A 25,199-nucleotide genomic window follows, 5' to 3' on the forward strand; every position below is an offset into this window, starting at 1 on the left:
ATAAATGAAGAGAAACTAAAAAAGAAAAAAAAAGATCAGCAATACCAGAACAACAAATCTTGAGTCATGGAAACGAATTATATGAACTACTTTTAGTATTAGTAAATGTTGGCGACTGCATGGTCATTGTTGAAAGTGCACACATATCTAGATATAAGCAGCATGCTTCCTTGTGTGTATGGGTGTGTTTAAATGTTCAGTAATAAAAAAAAGTTCTAAGTGAAATAGAACTTTTCCTTAACAATTTTAAAATAATTAATTTATAGTATTTCACTGGTTCTTTAAGAATCAATAATTAATATATAGCTGACTGTGTACGTTTTTTATGCTCCATTACCATTTATGGGCATTATGTTTTCTGGTCTGTGCGTCTGTTCGTCCGTCCGTTCGTTCGTTCGTCCGTTCGTATGGCACGTCTGTCCCGCTTCTGGTTAAAGTTTTTGGTCAAGGTAGTTTTTGATGAAGTTGAAGTCCAATCAACTTGAGACTTAGTATACATGTTCCTTATGATATGATCTTTCTAATGTTTTTATCCCATTTTCACGGTCCACTGAACATAGAAATTGATAATGTGGATGGGGCATTCGTGTACTAGGGATACATTCTTGTTTTAAATTCTTTCGAAGCGATTTTCGGTTCTCGCTGACTAGCGGTGTGGCCGGTGGCCAAATTTCTAACGAGAGTTTTCCCTGCATTCGGAAATATATATAGGCGATTAAGAGTATGTGAAGACAATTATACATTTATGAAGTGTTTAAAAATATGACGGATTTTCTTTTACAAGAAGGTTCATGTACACTTGTTTAAAAGCAAGCCGTTCAAGTACATAAAACATGCTACTCAGTTTGTTAATTGATGTTTTATATATGACTTTAATAAATTAAGAAATATTTACCATGCCTGAACTAGAAAGTAAACATCAGTATGATTGGTAATTTTTTATGTAATCGAAAAAGAAAATAGTAATCCCAGCTCACAGGGACTCGGTTTGCGGTTATAATTTTTGTTTTTCGTTTTTTAACCATTGTCACGGCAGACTCAATTATACAATTTCATTTGATTTTTGTATTTATGTTAACTTGTTTTTTTTTTCTATATCATGAAGGCCGTGAAGTGGATAATAATCTGCACATCGCTAGAAAACAATATGATAAGTCATTTTTACATACATAACTAGGGACAGTCTATACTACCCAGTGAAGAAAGTCCCTGATAATGGACCTCAGGTTGTTTTAGTCCAAATTAAAAATCATCTTAAATTTATATCTTGGTAACCAACAAAAAGTGCGACGAAAAAGGGTCTTGAGGTGTTTACAGAATAGAGAAAAAAGAACAGATTGGTGACATTGGTGGGCAAAACAAAGAATAGAAAAAAAACAAGCAAAAAGAATGGGGAATAATGTGGTCAGTGCTAATTTTAAATATATCATATATAAGTAAGAGAGAATAATTGGCAAAATAAGCCTTTTAGAATACAGAAAAATGCTATAAAAAGGTCAAAGAATAAAGAACATTTAAGCATCCCCTTATCGCACCTCACATGCACATTTTCAGGAAAGATAACTCAGTTAGCATTTCCGGAAATTATAGTTATAGTGAGTTATAGTGAAAGTTGGCCTGTCTATATTTTGAAGATTTGGTACAGTTTATGTTTTTACACACACAGATTATTTAAAATATTTTGATTTTAAGTATATTTTGACCTTCATATATTGCGTACGTGCTATTCGATAACCTTAAAACAACCAGAAAAATCTGTAAATAAAACCATGAAAACACACCATGTCTATTTACAAAAAAGTAAACATGTTTTTATAATCGGCACATGTACATTTTTTTACTACTGTAGTAGTTTATTGCAAGACAGTTTTTGTGTTCAAGTTTAGTTATTTGTCATGGGCTTGCTGGTACATTTGTTATTTTTAATAGAGGATACATTATTAATTCTTCTATAAATTTGTCAATGCAAAATCATGAATATAAAAGGGTTTTAAGAATATAGCTGTGGTCTGTCATTAGCGGTCTCACTAATTAGCGACAACAAGAATTTTAGCGACAACAAGAATTTTAGCGACAACAAGCGACAAGAAGCGACAACAAGAATTATTTTAGCGACAACAAGCGACAAGAAACTATTTAGCGACAAGAAAAAATTTTTTTTTTAATCAAAATTAATTATTGCAATAAATATTAAAAGAATATGCAAAAGAAAATAATTTTAGCGACAAGAAAGTTAAAATTGATAGAAAAAAATGAAACATTATTTACATAATATTTTATCATCTATTATGAATAACAGCCAGTATTACGTTTAATTAATGTATTATGAGATTACTTTTCCTTGTGTTTTAGAACATATTATTAATCTTATAATTTGTTTTTTAAAACTTTTTTCGTGCAATATATATTAAGCTCGCAAAATGAATTGTTTGTGCATCATTGTCCTGAAAATATTGACACAAATTGTGAAATACAAAGAACTGAAATCAAACAGGAGGAAAAGAAAATTGAAATGTGAATGTTTTCATCTTTTTATTTGTTTATTGCCTCATTAAACGATATTTATCATGTTTATGCATATTGATTGAAGATGAAAGGAAATTAATGACAATCTTGAGTTTTCAACAGGTGCTCAATATTTACAATGATTGTATATTCTGGCGCGTGTAATTGTATAGTCTGACGCGTGTACAAAGTTGAAGGTGTTAATTGGATGTTATTGTAGCAATAAAACAGGGGACACACGACTCGTTAATCTCATTTGATGTTCCACATGTTTGCTTATCAAAATGGGACCACCATGTACAAAATGTATAAATATTATGTTAGATAGGAATGTACATATTACTAGATCTATATAATGACTAAAAATAATTTAAAAAAAAATTAAAAAAAAAATTACAAAAAAAATAATTTTGGACCCCAAGGTAGAACCACGTCCTCGTCGTGGGGTCTGGAAACATGCTTAAATAATAAAGATGGCAAAGCGTGGCTGAGAGTTCTATAAATAAAGCATCGAATTGACATAACAAGAGTACACTTAGAGCATAGTATTAAGCAAATGAATCAAAATATTATAGTCCATTATGCCCGCTCCATATATATCTCCATTCGTTTATTCATACTTTGACTTTGATGAAAACAGATACATACATTATCTTATACATATTCTTCATATTTAAAAATAAAAAAAAGAAGCTCAATCTCTTTCTTCTTCACAAATGTTAAATTTCTTCATCTACCAATATATTAATATACTAATATAAACTTAACAATCTCTTTCTTCCTCACAAATGTTTCTTTGTCTATCTATATAATAAAACATGTTAATTAGACATATCTGCTCGTATATTTTAAAAAAAAACATTAAATACAAATTTCTTTATATCTAATAAAAAAAAAAGAATGTTTTCTTGTCGCTAAATAGTCTTCTTGTCGCTTGTTGTCGCTAAAAATAATTCTTGTTGTCGCTTCTTGTCGCTTGTTGACGCTTGGTGTCGCTTCTTGACGCTTGTTGTCGCTAATTAGTGAGACCCGTCATTAGTAATATATAGATAAAATCATACTGATGATCTGGAGGATGGGGGATTGGTAGCAGTGCTTCTCTCATTGACCTTACAAATTTAAACTGCCCTTATAGATGTACTCCCCTGACCAGTGCTCGATAATGCGCTACAGAAATGATTTTTTTAATGAAAATAAAACACTTTTGAGTTGAACCATTTTTTGTTTTTATACCGTAAAAGGGGCCTTACAGGAAATGTACATTTCGCATGATCTTAACTTAACTGAAAATAAATAGCAGACAATGAATCGACAGTGGTGAATCGAAGTTGAAAAGATCGCTCTTGGAATTTTGTTTAGAAACACTTTAATTAAATATTTAGTAGTTTGAAATAAGATGGATCGATTATAAATTCATTTACAATTCAAATGATGTGATTCCTACCGTAATATTCAATCAAGGGCGTTTGTATCATCATGTTTTGTCCCCCTAGAGCCCTTTCATATTTTCACTTGACCGCCGCCATTTTTATGTAAACAATATATTTTGGGTAAACTTGCTTGTCCTTTCACGTATATTCCGGTTTGGGAGTTTCATATGTCACTAATGACCCGTGGTACTGCAATGTTTGTGTGCAGTGTGAAAATAATGAACTACATGTATGAACATTTTTTTATGGAAAAAAATGTTTTCCAAACAATACACATTTAGATCAAATTTAGAATCTCTGAATTTCTGTAAATATATTACCATTTCAGTAATTTCAATGCCAATTATCAGTAAAATGTTCATATTCTTATTTTATTTTTATTCTGAAGTTTTTATAACATTATCAAGAACTGGTCAAAATGTATTCAAATTTGGAATATTTGTAGCATGTGAATCAAGCATGCCCCAAGGTGACGTCATAATAGGAATTAAACAACCAATCATGTACTTTTATTTCAAATAAGGTCAACTTTGATCAAACAAAAGGTCATGAATTAAATGTAGTTTGCACAATTATGTCGGTAAACAGTAAAAACCAGTGTTAAATTATCGAGCACTGGTCAGGAGAGTCTACATTGTACATGTACCTGTATACAACTTTGTTTAGTAGTTAGTACTGTAATAACTGTATACAATTACTGCAGTTGAAAGCAAACGCTGCCTTTTGACCACACAACAGTTGAACACCATTTAACATGTGTACTACTACCATGACTACCACAATATATCCTAGAATATTCAAACTACCACAAAATGCAATCTTAAATGCACTATAGACTGTGTCTGCATATTATAACCAGATGTCTATAACATAACGGTAACCAGATTGCACCAAGTACCTAAATTGCACCTATTTAACAAGAATAAAAGGGAAAATCTTACAAGATTTCTAAGAGACTAAACAATTTGTATTTTTATGATTTGATACTACATGTATGCATGTCTTTCAACACAGTTAAAAATATTTAGATATACACAAAACGTTCACAATATTTATCAACCGATGAAGTGTTTACTGAAAAAACAAAATGAAAGGAAACGTCGCCAAGCGATGTCATCAAAATTCATCTTTTTAAAATAAGCAAATACAATTTGTGACAAGTATCCATTTCTTAAAAAAATAAAAAGTAAGCATGGACTAATATCAAATTTTTCAAAAATATTTAAAGAAATTAAACAAAAGCTCTGTTGTTCCACTTTTGACGATGCGAATTTAAGCATGGATGCAATTTGTGTACTCCTCATTACAGAATCATTGATGGTTTGGAGGTCAGTTCAGACCAATTTTTCTATGATTCCATATGGATTTAAAATTAAATTGGTGAAACCATATAGTAAATAATGATACATCTATAAAATAAACATGATGAACTTTTGTCTGAAGCATAAAAAAACATAGGTTAAAAAACTATCAAAATAGGTGCAATTTGGGTACCCTCATGTTAGACATTGAAATCAGTATGTCATTTGAGAGTAAGACAAATATATATGCTATTTAACCTGTACAAGTAAACCAAAAGCATTCCATTCTCCAATTCCTATACTTTGGATCAACAAAGACCTGGGTTTGCAGTCATAAAACTTTTCAGTATGAATATTGTAACTAATGGTATTATGTCTTCTTCCCACAACAAAATCATTGGAAAGCAGTAAATTTTCCCCCACATATGATATGGTAAATGATTTGTCTGTTTTTCCTTCCATCCATCCCAAAAATATATTTTTTAACACATATATATAAAAGCAAGCTTGAGCAGTGACATTGTTGTCCATAGACACATCTTTATTTTTTTTGCTCAATTAAATATAATTTATAAGATTAAATAAATTTGATTTTGTAACAAGCTTAATCACTAAATCAGTGTACATGAACACTGGTTCAAACTACTATAAACTATGTAGCTGATGACAGCCCAGGGGTTAAGTCACTATAAACCAATTATCTTTGATAAAGCAAACTTTAATATGTAATCATTAAGGACAATACTAGACTTTCCATGCTGCTTGTACTATGTTAAACTATTATAAAAGACATTTATTTCTTAATATGTGATATTTGTAGGTTGTAACCAAGTGATTAAAGATGAGTGTCTACAGCTTAGCTCCTGGGAACCGGAGCATTCCAATGTCTAACACAACACACAGCGATATGATAATGGCTAGTTGTTTTAATAACTTCATGGTTGCTGCATGTGTCAGGTAATAAATGTGACATGTTTGTATAATAGAAAACTTGATTCTTGATTATTGTTATAAAAGGGTAAAATAAAAAAAATACTGAACTGAAAATTCAAAAAGGAAAGTCCTAATCAAATGGCAACATCAAAAGCTCAAACACATCAAACCTATGGATAACAACTGTCATATTACTGACTCGAATAAATGTAAGGAATTATCAAATATGTCTATTCAATGATGATTTGATCATTTTTGAATTGTCTACATTGAACAATTTTGAGATTTGATCCTTCCCTTCAGTTATGGTCCATGGATTTTGAAAATATGATTTGGTTAGCATCCACCATAGTTCAAATGATTGGAGATAACAAATGGTCCAATAATTTTGTAATTATGTCTGTGATAGACTGATAGTTTGAAATTATTATATTGCACAGTGCATTGATTTCACTGCAGTCAAAACTAAAACAACAATTTATGTCACATTGTTGCTCATCAATTGTCATTGATATTCATCCTTAATATCATAACTCATGAGAATGTCTGCGTTAGAAACCTTCATGTATTAAGAATTTATTACAGTGTTCTCCACAGATATTTCATTTAGCATCCTGGTCAACAGGGGAAATAAGAATACCATTTTGTTTCTGAAAATTATAGCATTACATCCATAACATAATCTATAAGAAAACAGATAGCATCACTTTTAAGATTATAGCATTACATAATTATGATGCTAAAAGGCCATGGGGAGAACACTGTAATTACATACACATGAACTACAATATTATTTGCTATTTTATGCCAATCATATGTATACATTTATATTGATAAACTAAATTGGAATTTGTGTTTTTCAGGAGTTCTGTGTTGACATTTCTAGCTGTCATCACAGCATTACTATGTATTATGAAGATAGTTAAACTACATTCTAGACAACACCCATCTTGGCACCAGTATATGATATTTTATACAGCCTCGTTGGAGTGCACTATTGGGTAAGAAACAACATAATTTTTGGGGCCCTTTATAACTTGCTATTCCGTGTGAGCCTAGGCTCTGTGTTGAAGGCTGTACCTTGACCTATAATGGTTTACTTTTATAAATTGTGACTTGGATGGAGAGTTGACTCATTGGCACTCTGAGCATACCATGTCTTCCTATATCTATTAACATACATGTTTTGATTTCATACAATATTAAAAATGAGAGTAAAAATATCCCAAATGGACTATCAAAAACATAAATCGAAGTACATGTATGATAGATGACAACATTACCGTCAATAGAAATCAGATGACAATACAAAAAAAGTACACATAAAACTTAAGTAAGCAACAACCTAAAATTGAACTTTTGGTGCTTTGGAAGATTAACTCGTAGAAAGTCATAAAATTGATATGACAAACAAGACAGTCAATTAACAAAACTCTTATTGTTTTGATGATAAAATCATTATAATTTTTTTAACGTAAGTTTTGTTCACAAAGTTGTATCATATATACTATTTTAAGAAAATTTCAATAACTATTTTCAAAAATAAAGATGAAATTGAATATTCTAAAATGCATAAATTTAGCTATAGTTGCTTTTTATTCACTCGTTAATCAAGTTTTTGCAGGTCCTATTATACAGTTCTTAAAACTTACACATAAAACTTAGAAATTCCACAACTGCTCTTAAACAGTATTTTCTAGCTTAAGAAATTGTCATGTGTTTATGTTTGGCATATAACTATTGTTTAATATCCATGAGGATATTGAATTTGAATTTTATTGAAACTATTCTATATACATGTATCTCATTTTAAATTGTATATGTTATTTACTACATGTACAATGTATTTACAGAGGAGTCCATTGGGTGATAGTAGCCTATGCACAGATGGATTTTGTATTACAGTATTTAAAGTTGATACAGTTCTTAGTGATGTGTCACTACTACTGGACTTTAGCCACTAGAGCTCTCAGGAGGGAAAGATTAACTAAATGGTATATATATGCGTGAGAGAGAGGCTAAATAAGTGGTTTTATATGTGAATATATTATAACTTTATAGTTTAAAAATATAAAAAATACTTGTAACACACTTAGAAATAAATCATGCATGGAAGCAAAAAGTATTTTGAAATAGGTACGTTTACAGACCATACACAAAAAATACTACTTCATCTGTTCATCATGTAATGAATCCATGTAGTAAACTATTGCTTGAAAAAAACAAACCAAAAAAACAATTCAATAAAAATATTAAGAAGCATAAAATAGATATTACAGCAGATTCCAACGAGTATGAAGCTACAGGTAGATTCTTTGGTTAGCTTCCTTGCTAGCTCAACCATGAAATGATTATTACCTTAAAATTGGGAGGTGCATAGCACTAATTCGTCATCCAATGGAAACACTCATATCAATGGCCCGTTTATAATAAAAACAGGTTTACCTAACAACTTTGCAAATTAAATTTCATTTCTTATCATTTCCCCTTGTACTCTCATAGTTGGTAATTTGGTACTTGATAGATGGAGGATTATTGCAAGAAGTGCTAGCATGATTTCCTAAAAAACAAGTTTAGAAATTTAGATATTGGTTTAAACAAATATATATAAATATGGACCAATTCAAGTACACCTTCTAGGGTGCGCTCGACTTTTGTGACTTAGCACAATTTTTTTTAATTTAAAGGTTGTAATAGGACTTTTTGTAAACTTTAAACGCTAGCACATCATAGAAAATCAAGAGAGTAATCTATGCTTAAAATTTTATAACAAAAATATCTGTGGATATTCTACAAAAAATCTTGTTTTTTTTGCCACAAATTCCCGTTTAACTTTAAAAATGCTACTATAAATAATAATGCTTGCTTTAAGTTTCCCCTTTGTATATGCACAAAATGGCCCATCTCTATTATTCATTATCTTTGCTGTTTTTATACTATTGCAGTTTGAAAAATTCGTAATTCAAAGGCAACAGAAGGATATTTACGCCGTCATTGTACCATTGTAAAGTATATACACATAACTGTATTTATAAATGAACTGAGTAATTGATTGAAATAAAATTAGCAATTCAAACACACCTTCAACATGCTTGTGAATCAATAAATTTTAAATTTAGATTGAAAACTTATTTTTAAACTGACTTGTAAAACTAGTTTTACGATGTTTATATTCTGTCACTAGTTCTGATTGGTTCTCTGTTTAACTATTGACTCCGCCCACAGGCTTGTGTACCTTACCTAATAATGATTTCATGGTTGAGCTAGCAAGGAAGCGAACCAAATAATCTACATATAGCTTCATACTCGTTGTAATCTGCTGTAAGACATGTAATGTTTTAGTTGTACATTTTCCACAATAATAGAAGAGTTTTACTATGTACAGAAAAAATACATTTAAGTAATAGAATAATTCTTAGTGTATTGTCTAATCTAACAAACAAAATTAAAGGAGCGAGGTTTAATATAAAAATTTGCAAAACAATCAGCACCACAAAGGGGTAACTGTAGTAAATCCATATTAAAATTCTAATTAGAGAAAAGGCAATTTCTTTTTCACCAGATGAGTGATACAGGAACAGATGTGCCTTTTGTTAAGAGGCTGTTTTGTTTCTGGCTTTAAAATTAGTTATGTGATTTGGCATCTCTCTTTTTTGTCGATAGTATATATATATTCTTGATAAAAAATACAGAAATTTGTTGTAACAAATAAAATTATATCATATGTATACTATTTATTTATATGTATATTGATGCCTCCATATTCATACAAAAGTACTGATTGTTTATGTACAGGGCTATTTTGTGACACTATTAATTTTCCAGGGTATTACTACCAATGCTGATATGTGTGTGTATATACTTTACTATTATAGCCATTCTTCTGTGACATTATTTATTATTTTTCCAGGGTATTACTACCAATGTTGATATGTGTGTGTATATTCTTTACTATTATAGCCATACTTTAGTGACATTATTTGTTAATTTTCCAGGGTATTACTACCAATGCTGATATGTGTGTGTATATACTTTACTATTATAGCCATTCTTCTGTGACATTATTTATTATTTTTCCAGGGTATTACTACCAATGTTGATATGTGTGTGTATATTCTTTACTATTATAGCCATACTTTAGTGACATTATTTGTTAATTTTCCAGGGTATTACTACCAATGCTGATATGTGTGTGTATATACTTTACTATTATAGCCATACTTTTGTGACATTATTTGTTAATTTTCCAGGGTATTACTACCAATGTTGATATGTATGTGTATATACTTTACTATTATAGCCATACTTTAGTGACACTATTTGTTATTTTTCCAGGGTATTACTACCAATGTTGATATGTGTGTGTATATACTTTACTGTTATAGCCATACTAGGCATAGTCCATACACAGCCTGCTTTTACAGAATGTCTACGTGAGTATAAATTAGAGACTAATTATATTATTTTATATTTTGATTGTTTTTGCCATAAATCATGATTTTACTGTTACAAAATTCAGTTTGGTTAAGAATGGCCTTTTTTATATATTTTCTGTTGTTTTTTTATGATTTTTATATTATGTCAAATACTATATATATCTCTATATGTAGAGATATATATAGTATTTGACACAATATAAAAATCATTATTGTTTATTGTATCGTTCAGAATATGACATTTTAAAAGAAGTGGAGTTCTTCAACTGTGTTCTTACATAGCTTACACTTTCTGGTACAGCCTTTATTATAATATTATGTTATACATATGTATTTCTAAAGTTAATGATGATCATGTACTTTTCAAAAAGTTACTATATATATATATAAGTACGTCTGAACCAGTGACTACTCTACAGATTTATCCATCAGATTACCAGCAGTGATGGTGATAAATGGCTACCTATGATTGCGTTGGATAAAAACCGCAATTTCTATACTTGTGCATGTAACAAATTTCGTTGTAGAAGGGTCTAAATACAGCACAAACAACATTTTCCAAAAGACCAAAAGAGTGAAAAAATATATTTTAACAAAACGCATTTCACTAGCAGGTCGAACAACTGATGTTCTTAAACCCTACTGACTGCCATTGACGATATATATTATATATAAATGTCCCATGGAAATATTAATGATTATAGTGCTCTCAGGTGTACAATATTTCTTTGACTTTTAGTTAACTTATATCTTTTTTTAAAAGAGTTACTGTAAACCACCTAATATTTAATTAGAAAATCGTAATTATTTAAAATTTGGATTTTTTTCTCTTACTTGGCTACATCAAGTAAATTTGAGATTTGCAAAATTAAATTGCAGCAAAAATAAGTTGGTTTACAGTAGTCCCTGAAAACATTGATTATTTGGAAATTTCATTGTAAGTGATGTCAAGCATTCATTACTTTAAGATATTTATATCATGTTTTAAAGAGCAAAACACTTTTTTTTTTAATTTGTTCCCCTTTGAATAGATAAAATATTGAATAGAACATTGAATCTGTTCTTTTATAACATTACAAGTGTTGTGTTTGAATCAGATGTCTATCATACCTGTCCATATTCATTTAATTTGAAATTAAAAAGTAGAATTACTTGAATTTTGACTGTTAAAAAATCCACTGCTACCGCAATAGTTTATTCTGAGTTGGGAAGATTTCCTTTATTGATTTCTAGGAAAGTAAAAATATTAAAATATTGGATTCTTCTATTACGGATGAGAAATAGTATTCTTAGTGCTATATATAATGATATGTATGATGAGTGTGCATCAGGAAATAAGTCATCATGGGTTAATAATGTTAAATGTATGTTACTTAGCCTAGGTTTTGGACATGTGTGGTATGCACAGAATGTTGTATGCGAAGAAGCATTTATTATTTTATTCAAACAAAGGCTTATTGGCCATTTTTTTCAAGAAAGAAATATGTTTTTCGATTCATCATCAAAATGTACTATCTATAAACAACTTGTGGATAATGTTCAATTGCAGTTTTATTTGACAAAAAATCTCCACAATGTATTAGATTTTTCACCAAGTATAGACTGTGTTCACACAAATTAAATATTGAATATGGTAGATTCGTTAAAAAAGCAAGAAATGAAAGATTATGTATCTTGTGTAACCAGGGTGACATCAAGGATGAGTTTCATTTTATTTTAAAATGTCCAAAATATGACAATATTAGAAAAATGTATATAAAAAGGTATTTTTATACAAATGCATCTGTTTTTAAATTAGTTCAAATATTGTCAACAAAGAATGTTTTGGAATTATCTAATTTAGGAAAATATCTGAAATAAGCCACAGATATAAAATTTTCATGACAATCCTCTCAATGATTTATACTATGTAGTCTTGCCTCCGATTGTATTTAAAATGTTCTGTTATGATATACATGTACGTATTTATGAAATACCTATAAGCTGTATTGCTTTTGGTTTGAAATAAACTATTAAACTATTAGAATTAGTAACTGTAAGTTACTTTTTAAGTAAGTTCATATTGATTAATGGTCATGGTGTTTTACAGAACCGTACTGGTTAGAATTATCAGCAGCAGAATTTGTCACTGTACAGTTATTTGCTATAGCAGGATTTTATATCACAAAGAGACTTAATGAGATCAGTACCCTTGATTCTGTCAGATGGTCACAGAAAAGAGATTTATGGTGGTACGTATTTGTATATTATAGATATAAGAAGATGTGGTATGAGTGCCAATGAGACAACTGTCCATCCAAGTCACAATTTGTATAAGAAAAACCAGTAAAGGTCAAAGTACTGTCTTCAACACGGAGCCTTTGCATACACAGAACAGGAAGCTATAAAAGGCCCCAAAAATTACCAGTGTAAAACCATTCAAGCGGGAAAACCAACCGTCTAACCTTTATAAAAACAAAAAACACTAATGAACTACGTCAACAAATGACAACTACTGACATATACATCTATTGTTTTTATCCTGCAATTTACACCTGACACTTGAAACTTTAGTTGTAAAAATCCAAATCATTTTCTCTAACTTTTCAAAGAAAATAACATAGTTGAAACACAGATCATGAAGAGGACCCCAAAATGAATTGCTATGCAAAAATTTATGTCCACATTATGATTACCGCTTAGTCAACATGGAAGCAGGGTAACAGGAGACTTTATTTGTACAAAAAAAATAATCACTAATTATTTTGTATAAAGTATTGAATTATTTTTAACTTTATTTGTTTACATATTTCACTTAACTTTATTTCTCTTCTTTTAAAAGTAAGTAATGAAAACATCAAGTCTTGTTTTGTGATTATACAGATCAATACAAAAATAGGATTTTTTTTTACTTTCAGTATTGTGGTTGTATTTGAAGTTTCTGCATTTGTGGGATTTTTGTATGATGCATTACTTAAGATATGTAAGTAAAAGATGCACTACAATTCACCGTTTTTTAGAATCTAATTCATTCTAGGTAATATTTTCAAAAGCTTACACCAAAATGTTGTGATTGGTTTTAAACGTACAAACAATGGAAAAATGAGCCAATGACATAACGTTATTTTCATTTTGGTGTACAAACAATGAGATTACCCTTAATCCTTCAGATTCTGAAAAGGCAAAATGTTTTCTGATAGCCTTGACCGTGAAAATACATAGACAAAGTCATTTTATTTCCAATGTTTACATAACACATGTTATTTCAAAGTTTTACACTTAGTGCAATTATGACAAAAAACTGAAACTAGATAGTCCCTAAACCATGGTTACTAGATAACCTTATACAGTTGAAAACTTAACTGTAATATTTCCTTGCTTGATTTACTATACTTCCTATTTTTACTCTGACAGCTTTTGTTTCTTAAAACAACTAAACATACATTTCCATTCTATTTTCAGTGGGCAATGAAGATTCTGGCTGCAGCCATATATTTGTAAGTGTTTAGTACTAAACTTTAACAAAAATCAAGGGCCAAGCACTACTATACATTGCATTCAAATGTTCTACAATAAATCACTAAGGCAGACACTGTAAAATGAACAAATTATTGTAAGGTTTTGATTAATGCAAGCAATACAACTAAATGAGTATCACAATGATAAGAACTACCATTCTTATATCTGATGCATATAATTATTGTATGCAGTCTTTCCTGAAATTTCAATAATTGATCTCACATTTTAGTTCATTCTGCATCCTTGTTTCACTTACACCTTACATCACCCCAATATGCATGTTATAGATGCTATAACTGATGAAAGCAAGGTTCATATAAGAAATCACAAAAAAATATGAGAAAATCAAAAAATCCTCCTTCTTTGTTATAACTATCACTAGTTTACTTGAAATTCTGTCAAATGCAAAATCAGCACTTCTGTAACTAGGGATTAGATTTCCATGGAAAGCGTTGCTAAGAAAAAATTGTTAAACATTTTTTTTTCATTTTCTTTGGTTATTATAAGATATTGAACAGTTTCATTAAAATCTGTGACATACTGTGACCAAAGAATTTTGACAGTTACATAGAACTGATATTAAGACTTCAATTTAGCTCTTTATACTGTAGATAGAACACTTTCTGTTGTCTTTGTCTGCCAAATATAGTTACAAAATGTTATTTCGTGTAATGAAGATTTCATGTCACATCCATTTTCTTCACAATTTGGGGTTCAATTAGGAATGGAAAGTGTGTTTATAACTATAAGTATATCCATTTATTTAGCTACAACATGAAAATAATAAATGGAAAAAAAACAAGAAGATGTTGTATAATTGCCAATGAGACAACTATCCACAAAAGTTCAAGTGAAGTGGATTTAAGCAATTGCAGACAACCATACAACCTTCAACAATAAGAAAAACCTTGACATGAAATATAAATCAATGCAATTGAAAAAGCAAATGGTGTAATTTATATAATTATAACAAAACAATAGAATAGGTTAATATCAATACATTTGGCCTTCTTAAGTTTCTGTGCCTCGTAGTTAATTACTCATACTTTTCTGACATTAACCTGATATGGTATATGTATTTGTTTTCCAGAGAGACCAGCAGGAGTTATACTCAACAGTATTTGTCGTCTTTATGGTAGGTTCTACTAAAGAAAAAAATAATTAATTAGCACACAAAAAAATACTTAGTTTCAATATGCATTTGATGTATTAATGAAATCTCATTAAAATATTGTAAAAGAGGAAAACCATCAAATTTTACATGATAAGATATTTTTTATTGACCAATCATGGTAGCCAAAATTTGAGCATTACAATCAAATGAATTATTACACAATAAAGCAAAGTAAATGATTAGAGTGATTGAAGTACATTGAAACAAAAACATGTATACACATTAAATGAAAGTAAAATATAAACAATGGCATTGACAAAACATTAAGTCTTTTGGCAGCCCCTGTGACCTGTAGATTTTTTTTTGTAATTTAAATTATTGATCTAGGCCTATGGGAGACAACTCCTGATATATTTTTCTTTTTCTTTATCAAACTACATCAATATTTTCGAGAAATTTCTTTTATTCTTCAAATAGGGAGGCGCAATAATTAAGATATGTTTGAAATAAAAAAAACAAATCTTCAGATAAAAAAAAAATCAAAAAGATTTCATCCCATTGGATTACGTTGAAAATTACGTATGTTGAGATTTTGTATCGTTCAGAATATGACATTTTAAAAGAAATGTAGTTCTTCTTTCAGAATATGACATATGAAAAGAAATGTAGTTCTTTGTTCAGAATATGACATATTAAAAGAAATGTGGTTCTTCGACTGTGTTCTTACATAGCTTAGGGCTGTTCCAGAAAATACTATGTCCCCCCCCAGGGAAGGCAATTTTTTTAGATATTATGTGGGTGGTTGTATTTGAAATACCAAAATGCAAAGGGAGTGCTATTCTAATTAAATTTTATTTCTGTGGGTGGTGGGGGTTAAAAAAAATGCCGTCCCTGGGGGGGACATGGTATTTTCTGGAACAGCCCTTACACCTTCTGCCTTCAGTTTTTATTCTAATATTCTGTTATACATATGTATTTCTAAAGTTAATGATGATCATGTATTTTTCAAAAATTTATTGTCATATTTTCTACTGCAATCACAAATTACACAAAGCTACTACTACCATTCAAGGTAATTTTGCAGCATGGTGATGATAAATGATTGTTTATATTTTAGGTGATGAAGTTACTACTACCAATCTGGGTGATGTTGTTTGTGTTCCAGCCAGCCCCTCCTATAAATGATAGTGATGATTTGATACCAGCACTCAGTGATGATGGGGTAAGATGTGAATAAAATAAAACACTTAATGATCACTGATTAGACTGGTCCATTAAAACATACAATGGAACCCATGGAATGCACTTTGTTACCATTTATAGATTCAATTTCAGAATCTATTGCTGTTTGTTTAGAAAGATCATTGGCTCATCCAAATTAGGTATTTAAAGGATTCATTATAAAAGAAATATCACAAATTATTAGGACAACAAACAATCATAATCCAGACATCACAAATTGAACACTTCTGATGTTAACTCTTGCAAGGAGGATACACTGAAAGTGGAATAGACATAATAATGATGAAAGCAAAGCAAAAAATCACCAAGACTGCACAAAAAAAAGTATTTAACTCCAACCTACAGTTAAGATTTTAAAGAGCCTTCCCAGTGTTCAATATATGGTTTTATTGAACAGCCTTTACTATTTTGTAAAATTGATTTATAGATAAGATAAAGATAAAGATAAATTTATTTTATTAAAGTGTCACGTATTGATCTTACACAATAGTAAAATATTTACACAAGTACAATCACATAAAAAAAAAGATCAACACCCAGCCTAAAAAGACTTATGAGACACTGTTATATACATATAAAACAGCTCAATCACACAATGTAAAAAATAGAAATAATATAAAATAAAACACCTTGCAGACCTGATAAATTAAACGGACTAATAAAAATTAGATTTTAAAGAAATGTAAGAATGTTAAATACACCTAGTTTAAAAATTGCGTCTAAAGACTAAAACAAAATTATGTGTAAAACTGCGATAAGAATAAAATATTTCTATATATTATTATTTAAAATTAATAAAAGTGATAGAAAAAAGAGAAAGTAAGTTGAATCATCAGTACATTTAAACCACTTTCAACAATTTTCAAAAAATATATTTAAAATGTTCTATCGACATATTACATGAAACTATTACAATACATATACTTTCATTATTTATGTACCAAAAGTTATTTCCCTTAATTAATATATATTTTCTTTAAATTATATTTTTACCCTGATAAAAAGAATAGGCTTTATGGACAATTATATGTTATAAAAAACGTTTTCGCCTGACATAAAATTTGTGAATAGAGTAGGACAGTGTTATTTGAATGTCATTACATGTCATTAAAGCATTGAACTTGAGCTCTGTACTCATGTTTTCAAAATTTTCAATAAATTGACGTGCCTTTTGAAACAATTCATATCTAATGTCTTCATACAGAGTGCAAACCATTAAAAAGTGAGTTTCGTGTTCAATATCATTCAATTTACAAAATTTACATAGTCTATTATTCAATGGAATCTGCGGTCTGGTGTATCTCCCTGTCTCTACAGCTAGGGGTAGCGATCCACTGCGGAATAATGCCATAGTTCGAGTAACGTTTCTTGGTAAAAGCGAGAGAATATACTGTTCTGTTTTAACACTTTGCTTGTAAATACGGTAAGTCCTTAGCTTGTTGCCGTTAGCATTGTTTCTGTCATCATATAAATCTTTCTCAAAATCAGCCTGGTCAAAGTTCGTTAGTTTTTCACTTATGAGGCGCATCGCCGTTTTAACACTGATAGTGGTGTTATGTACAATATCAGCAACATGTATATCGTTTGCAAATTTGTCTATTTGATGATGCCACCCTTTTCGTCGCCGCGAGGCCCACGCTGCTACTTTTGATATAAGTCTATCATCGTTAACTCGTATGATCTTACATTTTAGACGTAGGCATGATAGTTTTTGCTTCGTATAACATGAGGTTAGTCCAAGATCTCCGCGCACCGCTGTGTTGGAGGTTCGCTTCCCAACTGCAAGAAAGTATTTTGCAGCTTTGTTCTGTACATTGTTAATTACTCTGTGGGATTTGTATCCCCAAACAGCACTACCATAGAATAGAACTGGTTCTACCATCGTCGTATAAAGTTTGTGATAAACGTTCCAAGTCATACCACCTGTCGCTATGAATTTACCAAAAAGGGCTCCCAAAGCTCTACTGGCTGATTTAGAAAGTTCTGTAACTGCCTTTTCTAGTGTTAAGAACTCATCGAACCAAAGTCCCAAATATTTGTATGAGTCAATATATTCTAAGTTGTGAGTTCCACATTCAAAATCAAAGTCTGACCGAGGTATCGAAGGATTTCTAAAATGCACTACTTTGGTTTTCGACCGATTGACTTCAAGTTTCCAGTCATCACACCAAGACGCAACCTCGTTAAGCATTCTCTGTAGTTTGTGTTCATCCGGCGCAAAAACAGCTATGTCATCGGCATACAATAGTATGCTTAACTCAATATCGTTAATCGTAATACCACAGTTTAAGTTGTTTACTCGTTCAGCCAGGTCATTTATATACACCGCAAAAAGACTAGGCGACATCAAACATCCTTGTTTAACCCCTGAATCGACGTTGAACCATGGTGTAAGACGGTCGTTAACTTTCACGGAGCATTTAACATCATCGTACAAAGATTGTATTGCGGTAAGGAACTTTCCACGTATTCCAGCTTTAAACATCTTATACCAAAGAAGATTTCTAGGGACGGAGTCGAACGCCTTTCGCATATCTATGAAGCACACAAAAGTTGAAAGTTTCGATATCTTTCTATCTTTCTATCATTGATGACAGTATGTAGCGTATGTATATGCTCCTCGCAACTTCTCTTCTCGCGAAAACCGTTCTGTTCTGTTATAAAACCCTTTTCCAATTCTTAATTATCAAATATCAGTTTGACCCTAATGAATTTATCATTTTAGTAAATTATGGAATAGCACAATTGATAATCCCTTTAAACAGGCAAGCTGTTTTCTTGTATTAGTTTTCATCCTCTTTCCTGGTTGGCCAATCTATTGTAACAATGGTTAATGTTTTCTCATCCTGAACAGGCATGTAGTATTTTCCACTGGATATTAAACCATCCACTATGAATCAATTTTGTATCAGATTCAATTAGGAATTTGAACAAACATATGAAATCTGTATTAATTCTATCAGTTTAAATAGATTTGATTTGTTACACGACATGTGAGGCCTCAATCAATTTTTTCTTTAAAATTTCTTTGTGATTTTAACCATAATGGTCATATAATATAGAAGCTCAAATAACATATTTTCATACATTGATCATGTCTTTAATGAAATGATTCAAAGATATCCTGACTTAAAACACAACAATCTTGTCTTTGATCAAATAAAATTATGTTTTATCACATTTTACCAACTTAAATATCCTAATATTTTTCTTTTTATATATTGTTTAGAATTCGGCCTTCAACTCCAGTGTAGATGATCACCAGTATAGACAACTCTACCACCCTACAGATGATTATGGTGGTTTCCGTGACAACAGCCCTTCTCCAGTTACACCAGGACGATCATCAAGTAATCCCAATCTCATGAAACGAAGTGCTTCCAATTTAGATCCTATCTCGGAGGAAGCATCTCATACAGCAGGAACAAAAAAATCACAAGAAAATCAAAAAGAACCACCACAAACTGCTGCTCTTCCACAAGAAACCCCACCCACCAGAGGAAAATTCTATATATGATTTTGTAGTGTTGATCTTTCAGTTTATAATATTTGTTACAATTTATTCTTTGTTTTTGCATATATTTGAATATTTGAATGCTCTATTGTTTTGCAATATTAGCCAAGGTAAATAGAAATATCCTGTAATTTTTCATGTCAATTTACATTTCGAAAGTATGCAACTTTTTAATTCAGTATGTTTAAGATAGTGTTGGTGTTTTTTAAAGATCATAAACTGCTAAAATGAACATTTCACAATTTCTTTTTTCCTCTAAGTATTTCAAAAGTTATGAGATGTAAAGATCTATAGAAAATTTAAATGACTTTGATTTTTTAGATGAAACTTATATCGCTCAGTTATTTTTTTAAATATTTATTTAGTTTTTTTTAACCTTTTGATTTTTTACTTTTTCTCCAATAGTTCTATACTTTTGTCAGTAAAGTAATAAAGAGTCTTGAATGAAATGTTATTGCCAGAAAAGCATGATGTGTAATGTGATATATATTTCTGAGTAGCTGTGTTTGTTATTTAAATGTCCCATTTACTTAATAATGAATAAATAGTATGCATAAGCTGTGTTTGTAATTTAAATGTCCCATTTTCTTAATTATTGATGTATAAAAAGCATGTATGAATGTGATGTTAAGATATCAACTTTGAATGAAGGGGAAATGAAATTTGCATTATGTATACCCCTGACCTCATTTATTGTACATAATCCTAGTTTTAGAGATATTTATGATTGATTAATTTTTGTTACCCCAATTTATGGGTTTGTATATTATAAGACTGAATGAGAAAATGAAGTATATATATACTAGTGCTATAAAAGGTAAATTTAGAGCTTTATCATATACTATTTATGAATTATACCTGTTAGATGTTTTCTACCATATGTATAAGTATAATTATTCTATATCACATTGTGAAAAAGTAAATTAACTGCATTAGTGTCCTTATTATCTAGCATGCCATTAATGTACCAGTTACAGAAGAGTTGGTGTCCTTATTATCTAGCATGCCATTAATTTACCAGTTACAGAAGAGTTGGTGCCTGTAATGTTGTAATGTTTCATTTCAAATCAATTATTTTAAGTCAAAGTAAAACCAACATGTGTATGTGTCCCCCTTAGGCAATAATTAAGTCTTAGTCTTGACTCAAATTTTATGAAACTCATACACAATGCTAAGGATCACAACACTCAGACAGAGATTGAGATTGGGGTGTGAATCATTTATCATTCTAAAATTATGCTCCTTTTAAACTTGGGAAATTAAAAAGGTTGAGAGGGGGCATTCATGTCCTTGCACACCAGCTTCTTTTGTTTATTAGTATTTCCCATGAAACAAGATTCCATATCAATGATAGGATTCTAAATAAAGATTTTTTTTTTTAAATTTGGCTCTTTTTGGAAGTTTAAATATCTCTGTGGTTATGGTTAAATTAGAGTACATGGGCCATGTCACAGATTTTCATCAAATTTTACATGAACATGCTGTATGTTAAACTTTAACTGAAAATTGAAAAATAAATTACATCTTTTATTTTCTAAAAGATTTTTGAATATTATTCTTTCATAACAAAGGTTAATTTGTATAGAAGGCACATATGATATATAAATAAATGTTGAAATCGTAGGTAACATTTCCTATGAATATTTATGAAAAATCTATGATTTGATAATTCTAAGACAAATTTAAGAATGTTTATTTTTGTTGATGATTTTCATGTGCCTTCTATACAAATATATAGGAGATTGCTTTTAACCATGCCACATATGTATCTTTGGTTTAAATCAAAGTTATATGTTCTTTTGATCAGAATTACCCTGTTAACATTTATTGTGTCATTTTTATGAAACATTTTATTTTAAATTCAGAAATTACCGCATGCATTTAATATTTCGATTTTGAAGAATGGACAAAAACACATGATTAATTACTGCAATTTCAGAAAAGACTGCATACAGATGTTTGTATCTTATATCATAATGCACTTTCTTTTAATTGTGATACCTATCAAGTTCTATTATTCTCATTGATAAAAACCTATCAGTAATTTCTCAATTTACTGTAGTATTTAGGGTAGATAAAGTGAAGTTGAATTTTGATTCCAAAAATAAAGTCTTGTAGTAACAAAAGTCTCTAAATTAAAGGATGAAGATTTGAACCTTTCTGTTTAAATTAATATTGAATTGGTTGTGGTTAAACATATAAGCTTATGTCCATTGACACTTTAAAATAGGGCTAAATTACAAGTACTAAAAATGGCACCAAAATGCAAAACTAGTCATTGTCATATTCAAAATTAAAAGTTTTCATTATTTTTCAACTGAAATTAAATGTTATTTGATCTAAGAAAGCCCTTTTCCCAGGAGTTACTGGACAGATTGACTGCACATATGGTCAGCAGCTTAACAGTGATGAGTTGTAATGTGTCACCACTTTTCATATCTGTCTGACATTTTACTTCCTGCTTCCTATACTTTAAATTGTTTAAATATGTCAAATAAACTTTAAACTTTTGGTCACACTTTTCTCTGGTTCTACTGAACAGAATGAGTGGGTTATTAACACAATTTGAGCATTTTATATTTTATTGGACTTTTGTTTTGTATAAACGTGTCACATGTAAAGATTTGTTCAGAAACTTGATTTCTTAGTACTTATGTATTATCATGAATAAGCTGTTTCACTGCCATAAATGTATTTTGTATTTTTGTATATAAATTTCATTTTATATGACTTGTATTTCATTTAAAGACTAAGCATAGCATTTTTGAAATGTTTATTTTTGTCTTCCATTTACCACATATGTAATATATTCCTTTTTGAAAAGTTTGCTTTCTCTTTATTTCTTGGAAAAAAATCACTTGACTTTATATTAAGGTGGTACAAAACACTACAGGGAGATAACTCTGAAAAAATCAGCTGAAGGTTTTAATCACATTCTAATGTTCAGGAAATATAAAGCTTCTCTATGATCAAAACAAAAGTTTTTTGTTTGGTGAAAGTAAACATAGGGTCAAATTTTTCAATATTTCTGATAAAATTTAAACATATATAAGAAAATTAAACTACCAAATTAAGTTTAGCCAAGGTGTTTTGTACCACTTTAAGTTACAAATGAAGGTTATGATCTCATTATATGCATCCATTTTCCTGTGAATTTCAGAGAAAAATTTGAACACATTGTATTTTATCATAAGGATTTAAATTTTACTATGTACCTGTATATTATACTAGATAATAATATGTAAAACATTTATAATTGTATTTTTAAATGTTGTCTTTTATATGTAGGTGTATTTGTATTTTACATTGAACCTTTATCTTAAACAGCTGCTTTTAATTGTGTATATATGTTTTTGTATTCAAAGTTTGCACTTGCAAATATTTTACATTTTTGTCATGTGTAGATTTTTGTCCCATTTTACATCTGTTTTGTTATTGCTAGAAATGAGAAATCTTTTTTTAAATGGAAGCTTTAGTATTAGTATAATCAGATAGTACATGTCTTGTTGCTGAGAAAACCTATCAGTCATGACATCATATTGATGTCAAAAAGATGTCTTGCAATATTTTAATTGACTGAAAATAATTGATATTGTGTACAGATTTCAATCGTAAAATGTAAATATTTACATATAATCTTAACTATCATAACATAAAAACACTCAACTATTGAAAGCATGTGCCGGAAACAATCTGAAGCTGTAAGTACCTATTTATTCTAATGGTATCCACATCATTTTTTCAACTTTTACATTGTCATTTCTATTATTATTAGTAGAAAAATGTATTCTAGAAGAAAGATATTAAGTATTATACAGATGCTGTTATTAGCATCATTGGTGATACTTTAATGAATGGTTTAAAGGTTAAAATTATAATATATAATTACCTGGTAGTGGAAATATATTATTTTCTATTAGACATGCATGTGATATCTGTATATACACTCAGTTAAATGTTGTTGAAGTCTTTGTTCTTCCATATTTTTGTATGAGATTTTACTCTGATATTATATATCTGGAAATGAAAAATCAGAGTTTTCTGAGGTAATGGATTTATAAATGAACATTTAGTCCAGTGGACATTCCTTTATACTATCTGTCAAACAAAATTTCTTTGTACACTTAGTTACTTTAGGAATAACTATAAAAAAAAAATGTCAATTAGAACAACATCAAAAATATGGTGCACACTGAATACCGTGCACTAAGGGTTACTCTGAAGTGTGCACCAAAATTTTATATGTTATTTCAAATAGACAGAAAAATTTTGCAATCCTTCCTCATAATTTAATTCTAAATTGAATTTTAAACCAGAGTAAACCATAAAAAAGTAGATGACGTCACAGTCACAAGACAAAATGATATCTATGAGCTGATATACAAAACACTGTCAGCCAATTAGAAGATGTGCTACATCCTAAATTAGATTATTATTAAAGTAAAAATTCAAATCAAATTATCGGATATTTAGTACAGTAAAGATCTTATTTAACTGGTAATGACCATAGCAATCTTTGAGAGTATAAAATAAAGTTTCAATGTGAAAGGACCAGAGTGACTTGTTTGTAATTTTAATCAGAGATTTCTTTTGTAAATTTTAACAGTAAGCACAATGTCAACAGTCAAAGCTTTTCTGCTATATTCAGTGAGGCTTTGGTCTAAAATATAGATTACAATGAGAACAAGTAGGACGCTAAATCTGACCAACTGAAGTTAAATACTTCCTTTAAGATAGAGGCAAGGATATTTTCCTTTGGACAGCCAGTTGTGTTTAGAAGTTTTGTTGCAGAAGAAATAAATGTGAAAAATAGTTTGGTAGTTATTAGAGACCAAGATATTTTACATGGCATACAACCTTAAATTGTTTACTCCATAAGATAAAGTAAAAAAATGCTAAAAAGTAATTTAAAGATTTTAAAAGGTGTTCTACTAACATTATCAGATAAGAGAAGACCAGATTATGTAAACTAAAAAAAATGCCATAATTTATTGACCAAATAAATATGATTAGAAGCTTGTTGATAATTATCTATTGCAAGATGTACTGGAATAATATTATTTAATGTGTAGGAAACAGTTTTAATAAATCTGTGTTCTGTATTCGCAAGTTTTATGGTTGAATTTTTGTTTTTGTCGTATATGTGCAAATGTATCCTGTTGAATAAAATTTTAGTGATATGAAAGATTCTTGTTTTTGAGCAGCCATGTAATAATATTGAAATGT

The 25,199-nt window shown here is 29.7% G+C and overlaps 1 protein-coding gene across 1 annotated transcript; it reads left to right on the forward strand.

The window, feature by feature from the left end:
* The first annotated feature begins 1,577 nt into the window (after nucleotides 1-1,577).
* Nucleotides 1,578-25,158, forward strand: LOC143048159 (uncharacterized). The gene is made up of 11 exons (XM_076221661.1): nucleotides 1,578-1,639; nucleotides 6,057-6,193; nucleotides 7,033-7,170; nucleotides 8,023-8,163; nucleotides 10,505-10,602; nucleotides 12,695-12,836; nucleotides 13,503-13,567; nucleotides 14,047-14,081; nucleotides 15,194-15,238; nucleotides 16,335-16,439; nucleotides 19,689-25,158. The coding sequence occupies exons 2-11, from the start codon at nucleotides 6,078-6,080 to the stop codon at nucleotides 19,974-19,976; spliced, it is 1,173 nt and encodes a 390-aa protein (XP_076077776.1). The 5' UTR covers nucleotides 1,578-1,639; nucleotides 6,057-6,077; the 3' UTR covers nucleotides 19,977-25,158.
* The last annotated feature ends 41 nt before the right edge of the window (nucleotides 25,159-25,199 follow it).

The sequence above is a fragment of the Mytilus galloprovincialis genome, chromosome 10 (assembly GCF_965363235.1).
Source record: "Mytilus galloprovincialis chromosome 10, xbMytGall1.hap1.1, whole genome shotgun sequence".
In the NCBI taxonomy this organism is placed as follows: domain Eukaryota; kingdom Metazoa; phylum Mollusca; class Bivalvia; order Mytilida; family Mytilidae; genus Mytilus; species Mytilus galloprovincialis.

Bases quoted from the DNA above. Each gene is read 5' to 3' on its own strand.
- LOC143048159 (XM_076221661.1), top strand. From the start codon at position 6,078: ATGAGTGTCTACAGCTTAGCTCCTGGGAACCGGAGCATTCCAATGTCT. The intron at 7,171-8,022 runs GTAAGAAACAAC...ATGTATTTACAG, and splicing joins TCGTTGGAGTGCACTATTGG to AGGAGTCCATTGGGTGATAG. The intron at 15,239-16,334 runs GTAGGTTCTACT...TTTATATTTTAG, and splicing joins CAGTATTTGTCGTCTTTATG to GTGATGAAGTTACTACTACC.